This window comes from Megalobrama amblycephala, linkage group LG13, assembly GCF_018812025.1.
Source record: "Megalobrama amblycephala isolate DHTTF-2021 linkage group LG13, ASM1881202v1, whole genome shotgun sequence".
In the NCBI taxonomy this organism is placed as follows: Eukaryota; Metazoa; Chordata; class Actinopteri; order Cypriniformes; family Xenocyprididae; genus Megalobrama; species Megalobrama amblycephala.
Window position 1 is genome coordinate 1,435,426 of NC_063056.1, and position 15,969 is coordinate 1,451,394.

General features: G+C 37.6%; 2 protein-coding genes across 2 annotated transcripts in view; one reads left to right on the plus strand and one right to left on the minus strand.

Moving 5' to 3' along the window:
- Positions 1-518: 518 nt before the first annotated feature.
- Positions 519-2,386, minus strand: med18 (mediator of RNA polymerase II transcription, subunit 18 homolog (yeast)). Its single transcript, XM_048152819.1, has 2 exons — positions 2,073-2,386; positions 519-1,378 (listed from the first exon to the last, which is right to left on the minus strand). The coding sequence occupies exons 1-2, from the start codon at positions 2,143-2,145 to the stop codon at positions 825-827; spliced, it is 627 nt and encodes a 208-aa protein (XP_048008776.1). The 5' UTR covers positions 2,146-2,386; the 3' UTR covers positions 519-824.
- Positions 2,387-3,010: 624 nt separating this feature from the next.
- Positions 3,011-15,969, plus strand: part of atg5 (ATG5 autophagy related 5 homolog (S. cerevisiae)) — a 35,201-nt gene continuing 22,242 nt past the window's right edge. Inside the window, exons 1-6 of the mRNA XM_048152817.1 lie at positions 3,011-3,168; positions 5,169-5,322; positions 5,401-5,528; positions 10,888-10,966; positions 11,043-11,205; positions 13,411-13,505. Of these exons, the coding sequence (XP_048008774.1) occupies positions 5,215-5,322; positions 5,401-5,528; positions 10,888-10,966; positions 11,043-11,205; positions 13,411-13,505 (573 nt within the window). The 5' untranslated portion in view covers positions 3,011-3,168; positions 5,169-5,214. The remainder of the gene's footprint in view (positions 3,169-5,168; positions 5,323-5,400; positions 5,529-10,887; positions 10,967-11,042; positions 11,206-13,410; positions 13,506-15,969) is intronic.

The following is a 15,969-nucleotide window of genomic DNA, read 5'->3' on the forward strand; positions in this document are numbered from 1 at the left end:
CACACCCATAAGACCTTCATTAATCTAGGGAACACAAATTAAGATATTTTTGATGAAATCCGAGAGGTATATGACTCATCCATAGACAGCAATATAATCAACACTTTATAAAGAATACTTTTTGTGCGCAAAAATAACAACTTTATTTGTCAAGCTCTTCTCTTCTGTGTCATTCTCATACGTTGTTTACGTCCAGCGCTTCCAGGTTCATCGTCAGAACGCCGACTCATTACTGGCCGGATCCTGCGTCAGCGTCACACGCATGCATCGTGCTGATCACATGACCAGCTTTGGCCAATACTGAGCCAACGTTTGGATGTAAACACGGAAGGTTCACTGTGTTACTGCGTCACCTGTGTAAGATAATGACAGGGAAGAGATTGTTGAATAAAGTTGTTATTTTATTTTGTACTAACTCAACCAGGCCCCGCCCCTTTATTCTGTGCATGAATTATTTAAATGAGGAGTATTGTGAAGAAAACTCAATGGAGGCGTTTCAGGGAGTTCAGAAACACTGACACTGATATAGAGAAGATATGAACTTGACAAATCTTTTTCATGCTCAAACAGCAACACTAAAGAAGGATGAAAATGGAGAAATCATAATGTCACGTTCATATCAAAGCAACATTTTATGCAAGAATGAATTTACAAATGCTTTCACAGAATTACTTTTTCTCAAGAAAGAGTGGCATATTTCTTGTTTAAAATGATTTGTCTAAGAAATGTCATCTGAGAATTGACACAAAACTTTAAACAGTTTTTATCATTCAGTTCATCATGGATTTCATCAAAATATCACAAGTGGCAGGTGACAGTCAGCGCTACATGAGGCGTTTGGGGTCGATCTTCTCCAGGTGCACCAGAGGCTTCAGCTGCTCAGCGAAGCTCCTCATGTCCTCAGACACCGTGTCCTGTCCCGCCGGAGCCAGAACGCTCAGCTCCACCAGATACGACAGGGACAGCGGCTCCGTGTTCTCCGTGTTTCCCGGAACCAGGACGCGTGACAGTTTGCTCACCACCACCTTCATCATGCCCTTCCGGAACACCTGGCCCTTGGCCACGAACTCGTGGTCCATGCGGAAGCCCATCTCATTGAGGAACTCCGGTAAGCTGTGCGAGGCGGCCACGTCCACGCAGTTGCGCACCAGGGCGTGCCGGCTCTTGTCGCCCACCTCGGGCTGGCCGAGATAGCGCAGGTGCCAGGGGGCGGTGGGGTGAAGCAGCGAGCGGCGCGCGCGCAGGAGGAACGGGTTGCCCTGCTGGCCCTTCAGCAGATACACCAGCTCGTGATCAGCAAAGCTCTCCGGCTCCATGTTATCGCACAGACCTCGCAGTCGATGCAGGAGACTCTCCAGGGACTGATCCAACACGCTGCCTGTGCCGAACAAAACAAGCTTCACGTTTATCGTCAGTGACAATGTGTTCATTGTTCAACTGAAGAAAGAAAGACATGAACATCTTGGATGACATGGAGGTGAGGAAATTATCAGGAAGAATTTATTTGAAAGTGGACTAATCCTTTAAAGCTGCAGTACGCAATTTCTGAGAAACGCTGTTGAAAGTGGATCAGACCGAGCGCCAAAACACACCTCAGCCAATCAGCAGTAAGGGGCGTGTCCACTCATTAGGGGGGCGGTGCCTGTGTTGCATAGTTTGTTTGTGAATTTGGGGGCGGAGCTATAAAGAGAGGGGCGTGTTTGTTTTGGCGATTTCAAATATCAACAGTTTCTCTCAGAAATTGCTTACTGCACCTTTAAGGTTAGTTGATGCATTAACTAACAAACAATGAGCAATACATTAGTTAAAAAATGTATTAATCTTTGTTAATAAGGATACAGCTGTTCATTGTCAACTCAGATCTGATAAAAATATTCTGATTTTAGTAATTTATCACTATTGTATTGACTAAGATTAATAAATTCATTGTTAAAGTGTTACCAAAAACGTTTAAGTTAAAGGAAAACTGTATGTTAAATGAGATAAGGAAGATTTAAAACAGATAGCTAAAAGTCCATTAATATGCGTATATAAATACAGCGAGGATCTGCTGATTAACTGATGGCGTGTACCTTGCAGAAGATACTCCATCATGTTGATGGTTCCGCCCGTGACGGGCATCACAGTGACCGGAGGAGCCTCCATCACTGACCGCAGATCAACAACAACAACACCCGACCCGTGGAGACGACACAACTCCGCAGACTACACCATACATGCAAAATATCATATATTTCACTTGCTGTTAAAGAGCAGAAAACAAACCAGCTGATAAGTTTGTCTAAAGTACTATCGGAAGATAAAGTCTTTGCAGAAAACAGCTACAACTCATTCATCAGCCTCCATGTGCAACGTGCGCACGCGCAGTGTCGATAGAAAGTACTGCGCGTGTGCGGCGGTTCTTCCGGTCATTTAGCGCCACCTGCAGGACTGAATGATCTCTTTATCATAGTAATATAATTTATAACAGCATAACACAACATAATATGTTACAGCGTCTCATTTTTTTGGAAAAAGAAGCAATGAATTAAAATATTGATACTGCCAATACTTTTGGTCACATGACTTCAGCTGCAAACTGATCGATTCAACATCACGTTGTCAATATTATATTCTAAAAAAAGAAAAACTCTCTTTTTGTCACTTTGAGTGGAAAGTTTTAATTAGATATCTCTTTCTGACTTGTTTAGATTATGTTCCTCGTTAACTGCAGTTAATTTCTGTTAATTATAAGGGACCAAGTTGATGAGTTGCATGTGTTTTATTGGACTTTATATCCAAATTAAATCACGCCTCCATTGCACAAGTAAAATGACCGGTTTATGAAGTTTCCTCTTCGTTTTATTTATTTATCTACTTTGTCCTCGGAAAAATAGGATAAATTGGATAATGTCTGTCAACCAATCAGAAACAATCATCCAACAGCGCCATATTAAAAATTTTAATTACTGTATGAAGCACTGTGGAAATGAATAGATAGAAGCAGCAGTATGACGAACACAGTGATCAAATGACAGGGACTTTTATTGTGAAAAACGTGTTTATTGTGAAAAAGCATGACCGTGTGGAGACTCTTATTTTGAAGGCCGTGCCATCTTAGGGAAGCATAGCATCGCTGTGTGTCGAAATGAGCTCAACTCTAATGCTTCCTGTCCACATCTAATGAAGGTACTTTATTATTCTGTTTTCGCTGTTATTTATGTTTGTACGCAGTAGTTTCTGAAGTCGAAGCGGTTTTGGTCTCAAAGGTGTGTGTCCGTGTGCTGTCAGTGCTGCTTTATTTACTCTCGCTATCACACTTACAGCTCCACAACAGGCCGATAAATGTCACAAATACTACATTATAGTTGATCGTTTTACAGTTTGTCATTTTAAAGTTTTTCATTACTCTTCAGTTTGTCATGGAGTGTTAAATGCTAACAGTAGCCAATGTTAGCACAGCTATGTTAGAAGAGCTGATGTTTATATCTGGATTTCCTCTATTGTAATTTCTTTGAAAAGGGTTTATATATGTACACTGCCCTCCAAAAGTTTGGAAACACCCCTGGCAAAGTGTGGTTTTGGACGATATCAGCATAAATCCTTATCATTTTTGGTGCAAATACATTAAAGTAACTTGACATTATCATTGAAGATCAGCAATAATAATTTTCATTTTGATTACATAATAATGGCAATATCTACATGTCAAAGTCAGACATGCCCCTTTGCCAGCTGTGATGCTGTTACTGCTTTAAACTTGGTCCAGGTTTGTAAAAGATTTTTGGGTCAGCACACCTTAATAGCTTCAACAATTGATTGCCAATTAAGTTTAGAATACAATGAACCAATCAGAACCCAGTTTAGGTCAGATAGCTGCTAATGCATAGAAGTTTTTTCTATGTATAAACTGTTTATGTAATAAAATATGTTTTCATAGTTTGTGTAGTTCATAATCAGTGCAAAATGATCACAAATTAAAAAGGATTCATACCAAGATTGTCCAAAACCCCACTTTTCTAGAGCGTTTCCAGACTTTTGGAGGGCAGTGTGTATATAAAGGTGTGGTTTGATATATTGCTCTCAAATGTAGAGAATTATCTAGAAAGATATTATTGACAATATGTTGTTCACAAAATTAATTAATTGGCATTATTGTCAGTTTAAGTAAAATATTGTCAGAAAAGTATATATTTATTTGTTTTCAGTTGGCATTCTGTAACAATTAAACTTATATAAGTGGTGTTAGATGTATAAACCTGAAGAGAAATATTTCCTTTTAAATTTTAATGTATTTTCAAATATTGTTCAAAGTTTTTGTAAGACTTTAACAACCACTTAGCAAAATTAAAGGGTTAGTTCACCTAAAAATGAAAATTCTGTCATTAATTATTCACCCTCATGTCGTTCAACACCCGTAAGACCTTCATTAATCTTCAGAACACAAATTAAGATATTTTTGATGAAATCCGATGGCTCAGTGAGGCCTGAGCAATGACATTTCCTCTCTCAAGATCCATTAATGTACTAAAAACATATTTAAATCAGTTCATGTGAGTACAGTGGTTCAATATTAATATTATAAAGCCACGAGAATATTTTTGGTGCACCAAAAAAACAAAATAACGACTTATATAGTGATGGCCGATTTCAAAACACTGCTTCAGGAAGATTCGGAGTGTTATGAATCTTTTGTGTCGAATCAGCGGTTCGGAGCGCCAAAGTCACGTGATTTCAGCAGTTTGACACGCGATCCGAATCATGACACAAAAGATTCATAACGCTCTGAATCTTCCTGAAGCAGTCTCAAATCGGCCATCACTATATAAGTCGTTATTTTGTTTTTTGGCACACCAAAAATATTCTCGTGGCTTTATAATATTAATATTGAGCCACTGTACTCACATGAACTGATTTAAATATGTTTTTAGATTTCATCAAAAATATCTTAATTTGTATTCTGAAGATGAATGAAGGTCTTACAGGTGTGGAACGACATGAGGGTGAGTAATTAATGACATTATTTTCATTTTTTGGGTGAACTAACCCTTTAAGGTGCCGATAGCAAGGAAAAATGACCTATAAAGACACATGCATACCTACATTACATATTTGAACACTTTCTTCAGATCACTGAAGTTACTGTCCGGTCTGCTCGATGTGTTGATGTTGATTCACTTTTTGAGCAGCTCAGAAACTGAAGCCCTTGTATGTTCCACCTGGAGAAAGAGGATCATGGCAGATGACAAGGATGTTCTCCGAGATGTTTGGTTCGGAAGGATCCCGGCCTGCTTCACTCTCTCTCCAGAGGAAACCACGGAGAGAGAGGCTGAGCCCTACTACGTAAGTTCAGATGACACGCTTTGCTTCTGCTGTGGTCGTGTCCGTGTCGTGTCACCTGACCTGTGCTGTTCCCCTCAGCTGCTCCTGCCACGGGTCAGTTACCTGACGCTGGTCACCGATAAAGTCAAGAAGCATTTCCTCAAAGTCATGAAGGCCGAAGACGTGGAGGAGATGTGGTTCGAATATGAGGGAACGCCTCTCAAGTGGTACGTTGAGTTGACGCTGCGTTGCCAAACCTCGAAACTATCTTCGGCTTTCCTCTTCACATTCATGAATTGTGCGGATGCTTTTATCCGAAGATACTCTACTATCTTCGAAACAATACCTTAAAAATATTGATATTCAGTACCATTTTGATACCAGAGGGGACATTGCCACAACATTAAGGGCATATAACATTTGAACAGTGTGTAAGTTAATTTACTTTCGACCATACATAAAGAACTGAAGTTCCTCGATAGCTCTAAGGGGTGTTATATGTCACAATCGTCTGCAATGTCAGTAAATCTTCACTCTAATGTCTATCATTAGCCATCGGCTAATAAATTCTTAGATTTTTTTCTCGCAAATGTGTGTGTTAGAGGCCAAATGTAAGTTTAGCACAGATATATTTTCACTCTCAACACTCTGACTGAGTTTCGTATTCATATTCTTTTAGTTTCTCTACCCAATATATTTAAACATGATTATAAATGTGGTGAAAATACAGGTATCGGTTTTGGCGAGTACCAAAAATGAAAGTATCGGTATATGCCTAGTTCTGGGCAAACTGGTACTGTCGATGCATCCCTAACTAAAATGCAACTGAAATGTAAAAAAAATTATTTCATGAGTTTATTATTTTATTTTACACTACTGTATTAAAAGCTACACAAAATGTAAAGCTTAAAGGCAGGGTAGGCAAAAAAATGTATAAAAAACTTTTTTTCAAAATTTGTTTAAACTTTATTTATATATCAATACATAATTAAAATGTAAGTACTCTGAAAAAGAAAGTATAAAAATCGAGTGTCTGTAGACCTCTCACGACTGTTTTAAAGACAGCTCATTATTTCCATTCACTCCACCCCCTCCCTTCTGGGCTCCTTCCAAAGCCACGCCCCCAAAACGCATGAACGTGTGACTCCGACCACTGAGCTGGAAGACGCATTATTTACCTGAGACGAGCGGAGAGGAAGGAGCACAGTGCATGTAGTGACATCATGTCAGAATCACATGTAATAAAAATAACTTTAAAATTATGAAGATAAACAAACAAGATGTATTTTAGTACTCACTATCAAGCTAGCATATTGATATTGGTAAAGTTTAAAATATATATTTTTTGATTCGCTAACGAGCTAGTTATCTATAAGGCAAAGCTAAAAACAGGTTGCATGATACACGTTTTTCCATTACCATCATTTACACTGTGATGAAGATGAATTTCGTGTAAGATTCATAACATATACGTTGTTCTACAGATCAACAGAGTAACATACACTCAAATATCAACTCACAACTGCATTGCAGACACAAAATAATAACACACACATACAACAAAGTGTGTACGACACACACAGATACAAGATAAAGACATCAGTAAACATAGGTAGAGAATATAAAAACAAAACAAAGGCGAAAAAAACGTGCAGGTAAACTTGCAGGTGAACATGGTAAAAGACTTAGACAGAGGGTAAAATTATGCACAATTCAACACTATAGCTATCATTATTTATCGTCTCTACTACGGCTCGCTAAGTAATGTTATGTTAGCTATATTACGCAGCTACGTGTGCTAATGACACATGCTTCATGAAAAAATAAACAAAAAAATATGTATGATCAAAATACAAAAAGAAAGATTTACCTGTCCAGCAGAAATAAAGCCATCAAGGAGTCACTTTTCAGCCCCTTGAGTTCCCTCAGTTCTCGCCATCGCTGGAAAGCCACGCCGATATTAACTCGCGTTTTATTTCTTTGTTTATCCAAAGACTTTTTGTTCATTGCCTTTTCTTGTACTGTTACTGTCTTCCTTTTTTTGCCTGGTTTGCCTTCACTAACTGCATAGGCCGATACTGTGAATTTAGCTTGCTGTTTCTCTGCCATTGTTTTGGTATTCCTAGGATCCGTGCCTCTTGGATTCCCCAAATCAAACGTGCGCGCGCAAGTGGGCAGGTCATGTGTGGCAAAAGGGTGGTTGCCATGGTTGCGAGAGAGTGACAGCCGCCTAAGCCAATCCTATGTTTCGTCCCGGATGGAAATAATGAGCTGTGTTTAATACAGATTAAACGGTCTAGAGTCACTCGATTTTTATACTCTTTTTATCAGAGTTCTTACATTTTAATTATGCATGTATATATATAGAAAGTTTAAACAAATTTGGAACAAAATTTCTTACCTACCCTGCCTTTAAAGGATTAGTTCACTTTCAAATAAAATTTTCCTGATAATTTACTCACCCCCATGTCATCAAAGATGTTCATGTCTTTCTTTCTTCAGTGGAAAAGAAATGAAGGTTTTTGAGGAAAACATTCCAGGATTATTCTCCATATAGTGGACTTCACTGGCCTCCAAACGGTTGAAGGTCAAAACAGTTTCAGTGCAGCTTCAAAGAGCTTTAAACGATACCAGACGAGAAATAAGAGTCTGATCTAGAGAAACCATCACTCATTTTCTAAAAAAAAAAAAATTAAAAATAATTTAAAATGTTATACATTTTAACCATAAATGTCATCTTGAACTAGCTCTCTTCTTCTTCTCTATTTGAATTCCAGCAGTGTAGACACTGCTAAGTGTATTACTGCCCTCCACAGGTCAAAGTTTGAACTAACTGTTATATACTTGCACTAGCATATTGTAGATGACAATTTAGTTCAGTGGTCTCAAACTGCCGGCCCGTGGGCCATTTACGGCCCGCCCTCCCCCTCCACCTGGCCCGCAACTGATCTCGAAAATAAAACATAATCCGGCCCGCTAAAGTATTATTATTTTATTCTTGTTCTCTAGTTGTCTCATACCATATTCCACATGCAAAGAAAAAGTCGCCGTTCTAAGGGGCCATTCACATTTCGCGTCACATAAGCGGCCGTGCCGCTTTCTCCTTTCCAAAGCGTTTGCGCTCCCGTGGCGTCTGTCGTTGCTATGGAACCATGAGCTGTGCTCTCCATGAAAAAATGTCTTCTAGTCCTTGCATTAGCTCTACTACTAGATATATTTATGGAGATGAGAAATAAAAACCCGCCCTGTACAGATATGATCAGTTCGGCTGAGCTTTCAGTGTTGTTAAGGAAAGGCCGAAGCTCATTGGTTGGTCCATGTCGCATGAAAAGTTGAGATGCTTTCATCTCGCCGCGGCATAGGCGCGCCTGGAAAACAAGCGCGCCGCACCACATGCGCGTCGCGACCACGTCGCTTCTATTATGAGCGCGTTTGCCTAAATTACCTAAACCACCAAAACGTGTCCGATGCGCGTCAAACGGCATCTTGGACCAATGTGGCTCAGCTGTGTGAGCAGAAGCATTGGTGCCTTGCAAGAAATATAATAGTGTAGAAATGTATTCAGGGATTGTATTTTTTCAGTACAGTGTTGTTCAGTGCAAGATTTTGGTGCTATTTAAGCTAAAATAAAGTAAGGGAAATATTTGCACTAACTGTTAAAAACTAATACTGATAACAATGATAGAGACACTGCTGTTTACATTTTTTAAGTATGGCAAAAATATTTTAGGCAAGGCAATTTTATTTGTATAGCACATTTTATACACTATGGTAATTCAAAGTGTTTTATATAAAGAAGAACCAAATACATAATAAAAATGGAACGCATAAGAAATAGAAATAACAGTAAAAACAGGGAATTCCGCTATCTGGATGGAAGAGTTACAGATCTATCCATTAGAGTGGATCTAAATTTTAGAAATGAAATTTGAAGTAAATGAGAAATAATGCAAAAGAAAGTAAATTTTCAGAAATGTTGCGCTTTCTTGTGTTTGAATATTAAAATGGCCCTCCTATGAGGTGTCAATCACAGAAACGGCCCCCAGCCAATTTGAGTTTGAGACCCCTGATTTAGTTCAAACTTTGACCTGTGGAGGGCAGTAATACACTCAGCAGTGTCTACACTGCTGGAATTCCAATAGAGAAGAAGAAGAAGAAGAAAGCTAGTTCAAGATGAGCATTTATGGTTAAAATGTATATAATTTTTAATTTTTTTTAATTGAGCGATGGTTTCTATAGATAAGACTCTTATTCCTCGTCTGGGATCATGTAGAGCTCTTTGAAGCTGCACTGAAACCCGTTGAACCCCAGTGAAGTCCACTATATGGAGAATAATCCTGGAATGTTTTCATCAAAAACCTTCATTTCTTTTCCACTGAAGAAAGAAAGACATGAACATCTTGGATGACATGGAGGAGAGTAAATTATCAGGAAATTTTTAATTTGAAAGTGAACTAATCCTTTAAAGAAGAAACAAAAACAGCTCAATATTATTCAGAGGCCCAAAATGAGCAACATATGCAATCTGATGCTGATATTTATATGGACAAAACGTAAGATTCTGATGCTTGTAATGTAAATCAATGAGATTTTTATAACTGTATAGCAGATGCTTGCATAAAATGCATATAAATATCAATATCTACCAATAATGTCTTAGAAAGATGATATTTAAATGCTTAGTTTTATGATCAAAGCTCTGTAGTTTTAAAACATATTATGCAATACAATGATGATTGAAGATGAACAAATAAACCTGATGATCATATTTGATACTCATGATTTCTCTAAAAATAAGATTGATAATCAAGTAAAGCTGCTTCGGTCCAGTAAGTGTTCATCTTGAAATATTACTAATATCAAAGTTATTTTTACGTTTGCTTGATTTAAAAAAAAAAAAATCAGTAAAGACCATGAAGGTAGACGTTTTTACAATTACGCTCAAAGGCTTTACTTGATTAAAAACAGTGTAAACTATCAATCCGACAGCAGAAGGACTGGAGGAGATTGAGTGCTACAGGTTTATCAGCAAAGTTTTGATCATTTAGAAAGTAAACGATATCATACAGTAGACTTTAAAGGGTTATTGAATGGCAGAAAAATAGTATGCTACGTTCAATATAGTTGATGTTCATGCGCTTCTATTAAAGGTGCTGCAAGCAGTTTGGCTAACCTACAGCAGACTAGCCTCTTTCTGAACACACGCCAGCACACCACAAAAATGTGTAGACTTCAGAGATTCGTTCTTGCTGTTTACAGGACGGATGTCTTTCTCAGCTGGTGCATGACGTTTACTATGTGGCATTCAAAAACCTGTAGTTGGATCTGATTTATTGCTTTTTATAATATTTTTATACTCTCAAATCCTGGCAGCTTCGTATCCATTGAAGAAAAGTAATAGGAGTTCAACAGCTCTAGCTTTACGGTCTGAGTAATTGGTGTACTTTTCTCTTAAACCACAAGGTGGCAGTGCAACACAAGAGCTCTCTGCTGCTCGAGGACTGAGACTGTCTGATGAGTAACTCATTTTGCCGATGTCCGTCTTTACTTCATGGACGATAAATGTGTCATTTTCATTGTTTTAAGGCACTATCCCATTGGTGTGTTGTTTGACCTCCACGCTTCAAACACGGCTCTGCCCTGGAACGTCTCAGTGCACTTTAAGGTGTGTAGACTGCTTCGCTCCTTCTCCATGCTGTTATTAATAATATGCCACAGTTGTAATGTACTTTATCTTGTAGAACTTCCCAGAACAAGACTTGCTTCACTGCCCGTCGAACTCTGTGATAGAAGCACATTTCATGTCGTGCATTAAAGAGGCCGATGCGCTCAAACACAAAAGCCAAGTCATCAACGACATGCAGAAAAAAGACCATAAACAGCTGTGGATGGGTCTGCAGAACGGTAAGAATCTCCTGCACTCTGAGCCCTGAACACACTACACAACTTTCTCCAATATTTTTCGACAGTCGACAGTAGTTGCAGAAAGTTGTATGCAGTCTGGAGAGTTGACAGAAAGTCATGTAGTGTGTGATGAGCACAGACTCCGATTCACATACTGCCTGTCCTAAATAGTATTCTCGATATTAGAGTTAGTGTGTCCAAAATCATAGTATGTTGAAATGAGTATTTCAAAGATAGTCTTAGGAAGGTCCGTTTAAAATCTGAAGTGTGGATCTGTGAACACATAATGGCTAATATTGCACACAACCCATTGTGTTGGACGAGGATTTGATTAGAACTACAAACACCAATAAAAAGTGTTAAAAAACTACAAATATGGCGGATGTGCGAGACTGATGGTTAAAGGGTTGGTTCACCCAAAAATGAAAATGTCATTAATTACTCACCCTCATGTCGTTCCACACCCGTAAGACCTTCGTTCATCTTCAGAACACAAATTAAGATATTTTTGATGAAATGATGGCTCATTGAGGCCTGAGCAATGACATTTCCTCTCTCAAGATCCATTAATGTACTAAAAACATATTTAAATCAGTTCATGTGAGTACAGAGGTTCAATATTAATATTATAAAGCCACGAGAATATTTTTGGTGCTTCGGAGCATTATGAATCAGTGTGTCGAATCATGATTCGGAGCGCCAAAGTCACATGATTTCAGCAGTTTGACACGCGATCCGAATCATGATTCGACACACTGATTCATAACGCTCCGAATCTTCCTGAAGCAGTGTTTTGAAATCGGCCATCACTAAATAAGTCGTTATTTTGTTTTTTTGGCGCTCCAAAAATATTCTCGTGGCTTTATAATATTAATATTGAACCACTGTACTCACATGAACTGATTTAAATATGTTTTTAGTACATTAATGGATCTTGAGAGAGGAAATGTCATTGCTCAGGCCTCACTGAGCCATCGGATTTCATCAAAAATATCTTAATTTGTGTTCTGAAGATGAACGAAGGTCTTACGGGTATGGAATGGCACGAGGGTGAGTAATTAATGACATTATTTTCATTTTTGGGTGAACTAACCCTTTAAGTAGAGCAGTTTAGATAAAGGGGTTTGAGTGATTAATAACCAGTATCTAACCTGATTTATTAAATATTATCATCATTATATTTCATCAGCATCGTGAACTTTTATAAAGATCCATTTGGCCATTAACTTTTAAATGCATCAAGTGCAAACACATGAGGAGAGTATCCACACGAAAGACCCGTGACTGCAGATCAATGTGCCGCTTCTGTTCTCTCCAGTATAGGAGGAAATGAGATGAAATGCGGAGGATGTAAACTGTGACGAGATGATTGACAGGCCAGTTTAACAGGTTGCATGTAACTATGCGACAGAGTGCCGTTAAAGGCACAATTATGACAGTTTTGTCCTAAAGTTTGTCTACTCTTGGGACACAGCATATGATTCAATCAAGATCTGTTCAGATTTTTAAAGTCGTATCATATAGTGTATTCCAGCCTTTAGCTTTAAACATAACGCCACAAGTGTCTACGCTCTTCTGTTTGAGTATATGGCAGAGCTAGTGTGTTTGTTCCAGCCGGTACTTGAGCAGTGGTTTCAGTAGTTAATTTAAAGGTGAAAATGTGAAGCTGCTGATAAACTGAAAGAGGTGTGAGTTTCAGAAGCATCGATGGTTTGATGATAACACACAGCTGTCTTCTGCGCTAATGAGAGAGAGAGTGTGTGTGTGTGTGAGAAGAGAAAGTAACAATTTCTAAGCGGATGTTGATTTTCACCTGCACATGTGAGAACGCAGCCAGCGTGACTGAACACACACACACACACACACACACACACGGGTTTGCTCACAACTCTCAGCTCTCTTTTGTTTTTCTTCTTCATCATTTCATCATGAAAAGTTCAGCCAGAAATTAAAATTCTCATTTTGTCCCCTGCCTAAATGGCTTTCTTTCTTCCACTGAGCACAGGAGAGATGTTAGGCAGATGTTAGGGACTGTCAGTCTCAGTCTCTGTTCCACACAGTGAAGATAAATGCTGACTGAGATACATTCTTCCAGAAATCTCCTTTTGTGTTAGAAAGTCCAACACTGTGCTGCGTGACTTACAGAGAGTCCACATGAAACCTCAGTTACTGTCACTGATTAAAGCGATTTCTTTCTTTTATCAGATAAATTCGACCAGTTCTGGGCCATGAATCGGAAACTCATGGAGTATCCGAGTGAAGAGGGCGGCTTCCGCTATATTCCCTTTAGGATATATCAGGTATTTGTTCATTTATTCATTTTATTCAGTCAATGCTGCAGCATGAAGTTGCACTGAGCTCCTAGTAAAGTCTCTGTTAAAGCATTATAAGCCATAAACTGATCCAACCAGCTACTGGGTGAATCGTAACTTTGATTCGTAGCAAAACAATATTTGAAAATCAGCCGAGAAACAAAACAAAAGTATGACTTTAGTGAGGTAAAAAAAATATATAAAATCGCATGAAGTATATCATTTATTTATATTTTTAAATTATATATACTTATATATTTATTTGTCAAACCAAAATGTATTCAGACACCTTGAACATTTCATTCATTAATTCAGTTTATTCACTATAGTTTAAAAAAATGGTAATAAAATATGATCTCAGAGTTAAACTGTCAGAAAAAAAATAATCTTAATAATGTCAGATAACACTTAATCAAAACATGGTCAGGTCAAAGTGTCTGAATCATTTTTGGTTCCAAATTATCATCAGTTTTACTGGTAGTCCACTGTATGAACAATTTTTGGGTATAATAGGTCACGGTTTATTTTATTTTGCTGCTATCACTTACAGAAATGATCTATAGTGTCATGCACACACTAGGAAAAACATATCAAAAATATCAAAAGTGTGTGAATAATTTTTGGTTTGACTGTTTTTGAGTCATTCCAGGAAACTGGTACGATTTTGACTTACACATTTTTAGATTTTTTTACCAAAATGCATTACTTTTCTGAACACCCCACATCATTAATGACATATTTAACTTCCAGAAAAACATATTTTCCCATCTCAGGCATCAAATCCCTATTATTATTATTGGTCATTATTTTACGTTATGGAAACTATGGGAGCTCTCTGAATATTATTATAAAATGTATTTGTGATAAAATCAACATTTGCATATTAATCAGATGTCCCTCACACTAATTCAGTCATTGCAAATATAAAAGTTACATAAAATCTTTTTGTCACTTAAACCTCATCATTTTTTATCAAAGGCTTAACTTCAGAATATGAACTAAGTTCAGTATTCTTATGATCGCTCTGAACATTTCAGACAGAGTTCAACTAACTTTAAATTACTTTTTTATAAACTTAACAAAAAAAATAATAATAAAAATGTAGGTGTGACGGGGTTTTTTTTTTTTTTTTTTTTTGTTGCCCAAATTGGCCACTGCTCTAAATCTAGTGAATAAATGCACATGGCATGCATGATATTAAGAAATCATGAATAATGTTGAAATAACAAAGATAATTTTCACAAGTAATAGTTTTCTATCTTTAATTGATGTAACAGGGTTGAGTCGTTAAGCTCGACAAACACAATTTCACAACATAATTTAGTTATGAATAATTATTAAAGAAGGTGGTAACTTGCTCACAATGTTGTTCAGAAGACTTCTATGATGTCACTTCCTATTAATGATGTCACATAAGCATCAGTTCATTATGGTTTATGTAATGGGTTTGAGGAGTTACTGAGGTACGGAACTAAATCATGTGATTTTAATGAATAATCATGAATTTACTTAGGAAAAAAAAAAACATTACCAGCAAAAAAGCACAGATGGATATTTATGGGACTTTTTTTCTCATTTTATTATTCATATCCCAAGAACACTTTCATAGAAGGCCTCGAGGGACGTGACAAAAATAGATGGTGTCAACTGAAAAAAAAACTATAATTTCTAATATGAAGATAAAATGTATGTCATGTTTTTAAACATTATTAAAGGAGACATTTCAATTAATACAAAAAGCTTTTAAAAATATATTTTGGTGACCCAATAGATACACTGAAAAAGGTCAGATGGACTCAAATCGTACCGATTTCATGGTCATATCCGATCGTGACGCGATGGAGGCACTGCCTCCTGTCATGTGACTTTCCCCCATTCATTCTCTATTACCCCCCACTAACCCACCGTACACTATACGGGCTCTGCTTTGTTTTTGTGAGCTGAAGGGAGGCACAGAGATGCAGACTCCCCGCTGTAACTTCACCTGCGGGGGTTTCTTTAGAAAAATGAGTGAATTTTACACTTTTTAATGTCAAATTTTGTAACATTTGCAATTTTATTTTCTCATTCAGTTTTTTTGAGGAGGCACTGACTCCCTTGAAACGCCCCTGATATATAAATATTAGTGTAGAGCATATGGAGATGACACGATTACATCATTCGCAGTGCTTCATGAAGAGCTCTTTTGGCACATTTTGTTTGTTTCGACTCTGATTGGTGGAATTTTCTGTACAGCATCATGGGTAATGTAGTTTTTCACCAGGAATTCTTATGTTAAACATGATTATTTTAAAAATACCTGAAATAATGCGGTCAGGCGGCGTCGACAGAAGCAAATACCATTGATTAACAATCTCGTAGCTCACAGTAGAGCTGTTGTTAAAGGTTTATAAGTTATCATTAAAAATCAGTTTCCCTGTGGAGTTTTTACTTCTGGAACCAACTGTTGCAC